The sequence below is a fragment of the Chiloscyllium plagiosum genome, unplaced genomic scaffold (genome assembly GCF_037043375.1).
Source record: "Chiloscyllium plagiosum isolate Xiang-an unplaced genomic scaffold, Cpla_swu_hap1 HiC_scaffold_20, whole genome shotgun sequence".
NCBI lineage: Eukaryota > Metazoa > Chordata > Chondrichthyes > Orectolobiformes > Hemiscylliidae > Chiloscyllium > Chiloscyllium plagiosum.
Genome location: NW_028270158.1, coordinates 30,963,460 through 30,975,379, shown reverse-complemented (window position 1 = coordinate 30,975,379; position 11,920 = coordinate 30,963,460). Strand labels below are relative to the sequence as shown.

The following is an 11,920-nucleotide window of genomic DNA, read 5'->3' as shown; positions in this document are numbered from 1 at the left end:
GGCAAAAGTGAGGACTGCAGATGCTAGAGATCAGAGTTGAGATTAGAATGGTGCTGGAAAAGCACAGCAGGTCAGGCAGCATCAGAGGAGCAGGAAAATTGACATTTTGGGCAAAAGCCCGGCTAGCTGAGTTGGTAGAGCATGCGACTCTTAATCTCAGGGTTGTGGATTCGAGCCTCCCGTTGGGTGGAATACTGTTTTGGTCAGTTGGAAGCAGACATATGAATAGCTGCGCCGAAAGAAACAAACTGTCAAGAAAAATATTTCCATAGAGTTCCTACTTCACTATCTGGTATGGAGTCTATTTGTAACTTATTGTGATGTACAATGAATACTGTGTGTAATGGAAGTCCATGTAATTGTTTATTCGAAACTGCATGTACATCCTAAGTTAATGAGATGTTATTGGATACTGTGATTATAACTTAGCTCAGTGAGAATAAATTAAACACAGCATTGTTAGATTAGTTCTTTCTAATAACTGTACCTGTACAAATTTGAAGATTGCAAAGGCTGGGCCACTTTGCTGTGGATACAGGATGCCAAGAATGCTATAGAGTTGAGTGTTGAAGCAACTGTCACCAAGGCCAAGGAGGAAGCTGCTTACCAATGCTGCAGAGGGACTGGAAACACAATAACTGTTGTTGGTACTGTCCTGCCTGTGACACCAAGAATCATCATCAGCTATGAAACAATCTGATCCAGCTCTGAGTTCTTACGCTTCTATCACAATACTGTCTGTGCTCAATATCTGTCTAAACCCCAGTTCTGCTCAACACCTTGACTCTGCCCATAACCAATACTTCCAGACACCCCAAGTCTAGCTTATGTCCCAAAACAGCCCAAAACCTCTATTTTACCATTCCCCCAATCTACCTGACTTCCCGATGCCAACTGGTACCCAAAATACTGCTCACAACTCGATCTCCAGTTGCTCAGAAGGTGATGCTGAGGCTTCACCTTGAACTGTTGGTTAATTGGCACAATGGTACAATTGTTACAATAATTGTATAACAATTGACAGTCTATTAGGCCAATTCAGAAGATAGTGAAGATTCAGTCACATTGTCATAGAGATGTACAGCATGGAAACAGAGTCTTCGCCCAATTCGTCCATGCTGACCAAATATCCCAACCCAATCTAGTCCCACCTGCCAGCATCCAGCCATATCCATCCAAACCCTTCCTAATGAGAAAACCCTTCAAAATGTTGTAATCGTACTAGCCTCCACCACTTCCTCTGGCAGCCCATTTCACACACGCACCACCCTCAGCGAGAAATGGTTGCCCCTTAGGTCTCTTTTATATCTTTTCCCTCTCACTCTAAATCTATGCCCTCCAGTTCTGGACTTTCTCACCCCAGGAAAAAGACCTTTTCTATTTACCCTCTCCATGCCCCTCATGATTTTACAAACCTCTATAAGATCACCCCTCAGCCTCTGACGCTCCAGGGAAAACAGCCCCAGCCTGTTCAGCCTCTCCCTGTAGCTCAAATCCTCCAACCCTGGCAAAGTCCTTGTAAATCTTTTCTGAACCCTTTCAGTTTCACAACATCCTTCTGATCGGAAGGAGACCAGAATTGCATGCAATATTCCAAAAATAGCCTAACCAATGTCCTGTACAGCTGCAACATGACTTCCTAACTCCTATACTCAATACTCTGACCAATAAAGGAAAGCATGCCAAATGCATTCTTCACTATCCTATCTGCTTGTGACTCTACTTTCAAGGAGCTCTTTGTTCAGCAACACTCCCTAGGACCTTAACATTAAGTGTATAAGTCCTGCTAAGATTTGCTTTCCCAAAAGGCAGCACCTCGCATTTATCTGAATTAAACTCCATCTGCCACTCCTCAGCCCATTGGCTCATCTGATCAAGATCCCATTGTAATCTGAGGTAACCTTCTTCGCTGTCTACTACCTCCAATTTTGGTGTCATCTGCAAACTTACTAACTGTACCTCTTATGCTCACATCTAAATCATTTATATAAATGACAAAAAGTAGAGGACCCAGCACCGATCCTTGTGGCACTCCACTGGTCACGGCCTCCAATCTGAAAAACAACCGTCCACCACCACCCTCTGTCTTCTACCTTTGAGCCAGTTCTGTATCCAAATGGCTAGTTCTCCCTGTATTCCATGAGATCTAACCTTGCTAACCAGTATCCCATAGGGAACCTTGTTGAAAGCCTTACTGAAGTCCATATAGATCACATCTACCACTCTGCCCTCATCAATCCTCTTTGTTACTTCTTCAAAAAATTCAATCAAGTTTGTGAGACATGATTTCCCACACACAAAGCCATGTTGACTATTCCTAATCAATCCTTGCCTTTCCAAATACGTGTACACCTTGTCCCTCAGGATTCCCTCCAACAACTTGCCTACCACCAATGTCAGGCTCACTGGTCTATAGTTCCCTGGCTTGTCCTTACCACCTTTCTTAAAGAGTGGCACCACTTTAGCCAACCTCCAGTCATCTGGCGCTTCACCTGTGACTATCGATGATACAAATATCTCATCAAGAGGCCCAGCAATCACTTCTCTAGCTTCCCACAGGTAAGCTAGGTACATGTGATTAGGCCCTGGAGATTTATCCACCTTTATGCGTTTCAAGACATCCAGCACTTCCTCCTCTGTAATATGGACATTTTTCAAGATGTCACCATCTATTTCCCTACATTCTATATCTTCCATGTCCTTTTCCACAAGATGCAACACTGATGCAAAATACTCGTTTAGTATCTCCCCCATCTCCTGCGGCTCCTGTTGATCTTTGCGGGGCCCTATTCTCTCTCTCCCTACATAGCCTTTTGTCCTTAATACATTTGTAAAAACCCGTTGGATTCTCTTTAACTCTATTTGCAAAGCTATCTCATGTCCCCTTTTTGCCCTCTTGATTTCCCTCCTACCGCCTTTATACTCTTCTAAGGATTCACTTGATCTATTCTGTCTATACCTGACATACGCTTACTTCTTTTTATAATCAAACCCTCAATTTCTCTAGTCATGCAGCATTCTCTATACCTACCAGCCTCTCCTTTCACCCTTACAGGAATGTATTGTCTCAGTACTCTCATTATCTCATTGCTGTGGGTCGAGAGTTACATATAAGCCCAGACTGGTAAAGATAGCAGGCTTCCTTCCCTAAAGTGTGCCGGCTGGATTTTTGTCACATCCAGCAGTTTTGTATGGTCATTATTGCAGATATTACCTGGGAGACAGATAGGGCTCATAGTGACCGCTGGTTGCACCACCTTTTGGTGCATCACCTGGGATTATAAGGAAGATCAGATAGAAAGCCAGAAAGTGCACAATGACTCCGAGAAGGATTGCTGAGGTACGTCGGAACTGATTATTGATACACAGCAGCCCGAAGACCCCACCCCCTGTAACAGAGAGACACAGATTTAATATGTGATCACAACATTGACATCCAGCTGCTCACAAGTATTTCATTTCTAAACAGGCTAATTGAGCGGCTTAGTTAGTCACCCTATGTCCTACTAAGGTTTCATCAATACCCATTCTAGAGGGATACAGGGAAGTCTCTCTCTCTCTCTCTCTCTCTGATTTTCAGCACCACAGACAACAACTTGCTCTCAACAAAAGAAAATGTGCTGACCTTCATTTTGCATTTGTTCATGGGATGTGGATATTACTGGCTGGGCCAGCATGTATAGTCCATCACTAGCTGCCCTTGAGAAGGTGGCGGAGAATTGTTTTCTTGAGCTGTTGCAGTACTTGGGGAGTAGGTACATTAACAATACTGTTAAAATAGCAGTTCCATGATCTTGACCCAGCAACAGCGAAGGAATGTATATAGTTCCAAATCAGGAAGGTGAGTGAATTGGAAAAGAACTTGTTAATACATGGTGTTGCCCTTGATATTCTATATAGTAGAGATCGTGTGTTTGGAAGGTTTTCTTGAAAAGCATTGGTTGATTGCTGCAGGACAACTTGTAGATAATGCAAATAGCTACCACCGTTTGTCAGTGGTGAAGCAACTAAGTATAAATGATGGCAAATGGGGTGCAATGAAGAAACCTACTTTGTCATGCATAGTATCGGTTTCTTGCATGTTGTTGGACCTGCACTATCCAGGTAAGTGGAGAGTATTCCATCATGCACCTGACTTGTGCCTTGTAAATGTTGGACAGACACTGAGGAGAAAGAAAGTTATTCACCACAGAATTCTGAGCCTCCAACCTGTTCTTGTAGCTACTGCACTTGCGTGATTGATCCAGTTCAGTTCTGGTCAATGGGAGTCCCCAGGATATTGATAATGAGGGATTCAGCAATGGAAGTGCCATTAAATATCAAGGAGTGATTGTTGAGATGGTCATTGCCTTGCACTTGAATGGAATAAATTATACTTGCCATTTATCAGCTCAAGCCTGGGTCTTGTCTTGATACATTTTGGGCATAGTCTGTTTCAACTGAGAGATCATGAATGGCAATGAACATTGTGCAATCATCAATGAACATCTGTGAGAACTTGCAGCAATGAATGAGGAACTACTGTTAATCAGATTGTGGTCCATAACCCTGTGCTTTCCCACTTTCTGACAGTTAATTCTAACCAAGGAAGTCATTTGGGCCATTGAACTGACAGGAACATGAAGAGACGAGTTAACCCATTAAGCCACTTTTCTGATATTTAGTTAGATCCAAGATGACCTTTAAGAGAGAGAATTCAGATTTTCACAACCTTTTCTGATTCCTGATTTCACAGAGAATGTAATGGTTTAGTTTTTATATTGTGCTACTTTGATCACCCTCACAGACTGTCTATACAACCTCTTACATTGCTCCCCAACATCTAACCTCCTCTGACCTCTCCATCCCACTCTCATGCACTCTTCCTGACATTTTTCATACTTACCAAGAATCTCTCCAATGCCAATGAATATCCCCGAGAGACCAATCAGACCCTTGGCCATTGTCCCGAACTGTCTGGTGGCTCCAATGCATGTACCATACACCCCACTGTAAAAGGTCAGCACCAGGCCTGGAACATGAAAGCCCCCAAAATAAAAGTTAATGAGGGACTGAGCAAATAAGATTCCAAGAGCAGGTACTGCACAAGTAAAGCTGCCTCTACACTGCCTTTTAAACATTATAATAATCTAATATTCGTCATCAGTTGTCCTTCCTGGTCCCTAATTGTTAATGTGGTTGAAGTATGGTGGATCCATGTACTTTAGGGACCGGATCAAACTGATATCAAAGTTAATCCCCTACAATGTCAGAGTGAGGGATGCAGTGAGTGTCAGGGACTCGGGAGTGGGGGTGAATGTGAGGGGTGGTGGAAGTGAGGGCAGTGTAGGAGTAGATAAGAGATGGGGACAGTGTCAGGAAGAAGAGATCTGGGACACTATTGGGGTGGAGGAGACATCATCACCACTCCTCTGGTGGTACAGTTTAATTGTCAGATATCAATTCTCACAAAATGCAGTCTACACACTCACTCCCTGCTATAAATTCACTCATCCATTGCCATACTCTCACTTACTTACCACTATATGCAATTGGCATGCTCAGTAGCAACATGTTCTTTGTACAAAACAACCTCAACATTGACCCTGAAAAAGAAATTGAACACAGTGAGAAGAGAGTGAATTTCTATATTAGCCATGAAAATTGAGGCTGAGAGGATTTCTCAGTTTCAGCCTTTGTATTCTGACCAATGATTGGGTCATTATACCAAGCACCAGAATCTCCAACATCACTTGTAGGGTCACGTCCCTGGGACATGTCTCTGACAGGCCACATCATCTTCAGAGTCAAAGCAAAGGGTTTCCATCTCATTGAGTGTTCCAAGCCGCCCACATCTCAGAATACTCTTGTTACCCACAAACACTATTCCACCCCATACTCTGCCCACTGAAACATTCAATCAATAATGCATAGATCCCATTGAAAACTCATTGTATTCCCCCAATTAATAATGTATCACCTTCCTCTTTTTAATCAATGACCAAGTATATCCCCAAATCACTAATCCACTGTACATCACAATCACTGTTCACCGTAGCCTATAAGACATAAAACATAGAAACAAAGGTAGACCATTCAGCCCATTGAGCCTGCTCTGCCATTTAATTGGAACATGACTGATCTGATAATCCACTTGCCTGTCTCCTCCATAGCCCTTGATTCCATTACTGATAAAACATCTGTCTTATCTCGACCTTGAAATTCTTAACAACCTGGCTTTTATAGCTTTCTGTACTAAAGAATTCCATACATTCACTACCTTCTGAAAAGAAAAAAATTCCATCTCATCTTTTTCTTAAATGGGCAATCCCTTACTCTGAGATTATGCCCTCTGGTCTTAGACTCTCCCATAACGGGAAACAACCTCTCAGGCATCTATTCTGTCAAGTGCCCTGTGTTTCTTTGAGGTCACTTCTCATTCTTCTAAGCTCCAATAAGTACAGGCCCAACTTCCTCAACTTCTATACATGAGAAAGTCCCTCCATACCCAGGATCAACCTAGAGAACCTTGTCTAGACTGCTTCTAATACTAGGCCAGCCAACCAAAACTGTTCGTACTATTGTAGGTGTCAACCGACTAGTTCCTTACATAGTTTTAGCAAGACCTGTTTATTTTTGCACTCCATTCCCTTTGAAATAAAGGCCATCAGTCGATTTGCTTTCTGTATTATCCACTAAACTTGTATGCCAGCTTTGTGATTTATGTATGAGGACACGCAAATCTGGCTATACTGTAGCTTTCTGCAGTCTTTCTCCATTTAAATAATATTCAGCTCCTCTATTCTGTCTGCCAAAATGTATTACCTCAAATAACTGACCCACTGTACAGCTCCAATCATGAACCCACATTGCATTTCCAATTGCTAACCCACCAAAGCTCTCAAACACATATACTTTACTCCAATCACTAACCCTCATACATTGCAAATCACTAACTGACCATACATACCAATCACTAACTCACCTTAACCCGCCATTAACTAACCCACTCTACCCTCCAGTCTTTATCCCACCATATCCCTCAAGCATTAGTCCACCATACCCCTAAATTACTAATCTACTATATCTTTCAATCACTCCTCAAGCACTAACCCGCTATGCCCCTCAAACACTATACCATTTTCTCCTGACTATGCCCACCACTAAAATGTGTCAGTTCAGAACCATATCTCATTTGAGAGCATTTAACAGGAACAGAAGTCCAGAATGAGTTAAGCATTTGTGAAGAGGAACAACTTACTGAACTCTGATGTGATCTGATCCAGGGTCGACATCGCCTTCTCCTTAAACCTAGTCAACATTGAAACAAATCAGGTCTTTGTAAAGACTAATATTACATTCAAAAGTAAAGGAAGATTTGCATTATACAGCACCTTCCACAACATCTGGATGTCCCAAAGTGCTTTGCAGCCAGCTACAGTCATTGTTGTAATGTAGGAAATGTGACATGGTGGCCACATCCAAAAACACATATGTGTTGTTCACAAAGATAATCTGTTTGAGGTGTTAGCTGAACAATAAACATGGATTAGGACAACAGGACAACACCCTTGTGCATGTCCGAAACAATGCCTCAGGATTCCTAACATCCCGAAATAAGATGAATGGGTGGATGGCATTTAAATTTGCCTTGCTCCTTAAAATTACACTGGACTGTCAGTCTGGACTTTGTGCTCAAGTCTTTAAAGTTGGACTTGAACCCAGATCTTCTGACTGTGAGACAGCAGCGCTATCCACAGAGCGATGTCTGGCATAAACGTGCTTTTAACAGATCATTTTTCCAATGTGTTTTTTTGGGGTTTTACACATTATTTATTTCAATATAGTGAGATCCTGATCTCAGCCTGGGTAATTGGGAACAGGGTAAGAGACTTTTTAGTGGCCAGTTTTAGAATTGCATGGCATTTATCTTCCTGAATTCAGAACCATCCATGATATATGGAGATGAGCCAATGCACTGGTTTTCACTTGAGTACTTACAGCCTAGAATCAAGAAGTAGAGGATCATTGATCTCCGAGTGGTGGTGCAAGTGTTTGATGTTTTTCAGCGCAAGTAGGATGACTGTCCCAACAAGAGAGATCACGAACAATACGATAAACAAAGTACTCCTGTCATGGTCTGATAAGTCAAAAAGAAAAATAAACTTGCATTTCCAAATTTTCCTTCATAATCTCAAGACATCTCAAAGTTCGAGATGTATAATAACATCTCCCTGAACAGTTTGATTATAAAATATCTACTTCACTAGTCACCGCTTGCCGCTCATAAAAAAAGAACAGTGCAGAATTTTAGGGCTGTTGTGGTTGTAGTGATAGTAACAAAGTCAGCCAAGTGAATTTCAAAGAATATGAGTTCCCTGATTGGCGCTGTTAATCTGATCCAATCAGAAAGCCTTGGCTGACTGATAAGAATAGGAGGGTCAGGCATTCTATTCACTATGAGAGCTGGTTTGTTATCAAGGGCTCCCCAAGTGTAAAACAAGGGTGACTTGGTACTGGGATACCAGCTTCTTGGAGTTATTTCAGTGGCGCAGTGGTAGTGTTCCTATTTCTGAGCGAGGAGGCCTGGATTCAAGTTCCACCTGCTCCGGGGGTGTGTCATTACATCTCTGAACAGATTGATTAGGAAAAATGTGCAGAACTCCTTCAATACTATGTCAGCCTGATTATGGAACCATGTTGCTCATGATGGGCTCAAACCCATGATCTACTTATTCAGAAGCAAGTGATCTGACCCTGTATCCCAGGAGATATGTCCTATACATATAGTACTCAGTGCCTGAGTAAGTGGAGGTTATAGTAGAATGATGCTATTGTCCCATTAGGGAGTTAGGAAGACCAAGTCAGACAGGGAGGCCCAGACGGTTAGAAGGGTCAAGATAGTCAAGAAGGTCAAAGAGAAATAGCAGGGTACTGTCACTCGACTGCTAATCCAGAACCTCAGGCTGGTGTTCTAGGAACATGGGTTCCAATCCCAGCATAGTAAATGGTGAAACTTGAAATCAACAACATCTATAATTAAAAACTCGCCTAATGTTGACACTGTAACCATTGCTGACTGTCATAAAAATGATTTTCTCATGCCCTTTAGTGCTGGAAATCTGACATCCATACCTGGTCTGGCCGATAGGCCTTCTTCAGTTCTATTTAACCATATAAAATTCAAAATAAAAGGAATGAATCCAGACTACCTGACAGCAACTCAGGAACCAGAACCTATGACAGCAAACACAATCCTGTTGACTCTGTCAGGTCCTCCTTACAACATCTGTGGGCATGTGCCATAGACTAGTCGTACTGACAGAATTTACAGGTAATGTTCCAGACACAATCATCACTCTACTGGGTACGTCCTGTCCCATGAGTGCAGGAGTATATAGTTAGTACATAGTTGCCCTGGGAGTCTTCAACATTAATTCCAGACCCCATGAAGTCTCGTAGCATCAAGTAAAAAAAAGGGAAGGACACCAACTGCTAATTACCACCTACCGTTCCCTCTTTGGCTGGTGTATCAGTACTCAATCAAGTTAAACACTTTGGACCAAGCACTGAATATTCTGCCATGAGAATCCCCAAGACCAGTTTGGTTGCACCTCTGCTGACCAAGCTGGCTTAGTTCTATAGGACATAGCTGCGAGACTGGATTTGCAGTAAGTGATGAGGGAACCAACAAGATGGGAAAACTGCATAGGTTCTACTCAACCTCACCAATCTATCTACTGTAGATATAACTGTACATGATATTTATAAGAGTGACCACTGCATAGTCCTTGGAGACAAAGCCCATCTTCACACTTTGGATATCACCAGCATCACATAATGCTATGCTGTCATCATGCTAAATGGGACAATCTTGGAACAGATCTAGCCACTCAAACTGGGTATCCATGTAATGTTGTGGGCATTGATATCAGTAGAACTGTATTCAGCCACAATCTGTAATTTCCTGGCTGGACATATCTCCCACTGTGCCACTAGCATCAAGCTAGGAGATTAACCCTTGTTCAATGACAATCTCAGGAAGGCGTGCAAAGAGAAGCATTCCATTCAACTCTTGACCCCATTGCAACCTTGGTTTGTTTAACAGACAAAGACACAAATGTTGAATTGTCAAATAAAAGATTTTCAGAGATTTATATATGTTTTATTGTAAACCAGTAGTGTAGCAGAATCACGATTTCTACTTTTTCCTTCTCATACCTTCCAACATTTCCCACCACAACACTCCACGCCCCCACAATCACTCCTATTTAAGAAGAACTCTGCTCTTTTTTAATGTAAATCAATTAACAATAAACTATTCACCAGCAGCAGTGTAACTATAACCAAAAACTCACCATCAAAAGGGAGAAATTGGGGGGGGATGGGGTTAAATCAAGTTGGAATTTGAGAGGATAATAAGACCATAAGTTATAGGAACAGAATTTGGCCATTTGGCCCATTCAGTATGCTCCACAATTCTATCAGAACTGATATATTTCTCAACTCCATTCTCCTGCCTTCTCCCTAAAACCTTTGATTCCCTGACTAGTCAAGAACCTATCTACCTTGTCTTAAATACAGACAATGACTTGGCCTCCACAGTCTTCTGTGGCAATAAGTTCCACAGATTCACCATCCTCTCTAGGCCTCTCTGTATTCTGTAAGCTTCAATAAGATCCCCCTCATCCTTCTAAACTCCATTGAGTACTAATCCAGGGTACTCAGCCACTTCTCATATGACAAGGTCTTCATCCCCTGATGGACCCCAGCCATCATGGCCCACACCAATGCCGGAAAGCTTCCAGGGTGTTAGTGGACACTGTGTGCTACCTCTCCAAAGACACCTGGATATTGACATAACCATAAAAAGAGGCAGGGAGTTGTGAGCTGTAGATAGTTTGGCCAGGTCCAGATGTAGGCCCATGAGGAGATCTTCAGACTTTCCATCCACACCAGATGAAGAACTCTTTCTTACATTTAGGGAAACCCAATCACCAAACAATAAGAAACAACTACTACCCAACAGGGATAATGTGACAAGAACCCAATATCAACAACTGAAACAACAACAGTAGGGAAGGGCGGGAGGAAAGGGGGAGAATTAAATTAAAATAGAATTGGAGAGGAAAATAATACAGCCCAACCCCCGCATTTTTATATAATCTAATTCACCAAATAAAAGACCAATTAATGAACACTGCCCACCAAGGGCAGTGAAATAGGGACGGTAAGGAAGAAAGGCAGGGAATTAAATTAAAATGGAGTTGGAAGGCAAAATAAGGTATTTCTGAATGCATCATTGAATGGTGTTTTTTTCCACTACCAAATCACCCATGTTACTTGTTTCTTTTGTCCTCCATCACTAAATCACCTGTGTTTCTGGTCCAATTACCAATTTGCATACAAAGCTTACAGGGGTACCAATTTTTAAAAAATATTGTGTTTTATATCGAGAGGTGCTTTAATGCACAACTGAACAATTCCTTTAACCACCAAATTACCTGTGTTACTTTTTTCTCCTTTATCTTCCACCACTAAATCAATTGTGTTTCTAATCGATTACCAGTATCATATGCAAAACCCATCGGGACAGTGCAGTAACACCAAAAAGTGAGGAAAAGGAAGGGGGAGAGGATGGGGACTAAATCAAAATGGAACCAGTTTCTTTTTTCATTTTTATTGCAGACCCACAACTTTTATACAAATTTTACTTTTATTTCAAATATTTTAAAAGAATGAAAAGCAATTTAGTTTTATAAGCAGACACATACAGAGCTCAGTTCTACCAGAGTGAAACTGCCATTACCACCTTTCACCAAACCACACTCATAAACAGCACAAACTTTTCCTTACACCTGACGGAATCACTTGGGACTAATATTTTCAAGATGAACTAAAGGCTTCAGGCAACGTGCAATTTGTTTTGTACATTTTCTAA

The 11,920-nt window shown here is 41.8% G+C and overlaps 1 protein-coding gene and 1 long non-coding RNA gene across 5 annotated transcripts in view; one reads left to right on the top strand and one right to left on the bottom strand.

Annotated features, from left to right (window-relative positions):
* The window catches only part of LOC148146591 (uncharacterized), a 38,333-nt gene that overhangs the window by 10,517 nt on the left and 15,896 nt on the right, over positions 1-11,920 (top strand). The gene's annotated exons all lie outside the window — the stretch shown is intronic.
* The window catches only part of LOC122560721 (UNC93-like protein MFSD11), a 32,779-nt gene that overhangs the window by 6,828 nt on the left and 14,031 nt on the right, over positions 1-11,920 (bottom strand). The window contains exons 7-12 of the mRNA XM_043711689.2: positions 7,981-8,119; positions 7,241-7,290; positions 5,520-5,585; positions 4,886-5,011; positions 3,215-3,389; positions 488-623 (exon numbers count right to left, since the gene is read on the bottom strand). Of these exons, the coding sequence (XP_043567624.1) occupies positions 488-623; positions 3,215-3,389; positions 4,886-5,011; positions 5,520-5,585; positions 7,241-7,290; positions 7,981-8,119 (692 nt within the window). The remainder of the gene's footprint in view (positions 1-487; positions 624-3,214; positions 3,390-4,885; positions 5,012-5,519; positions 5,586-7,240; positions 7,291-7,980; positions 8,120-11,920) is intronic.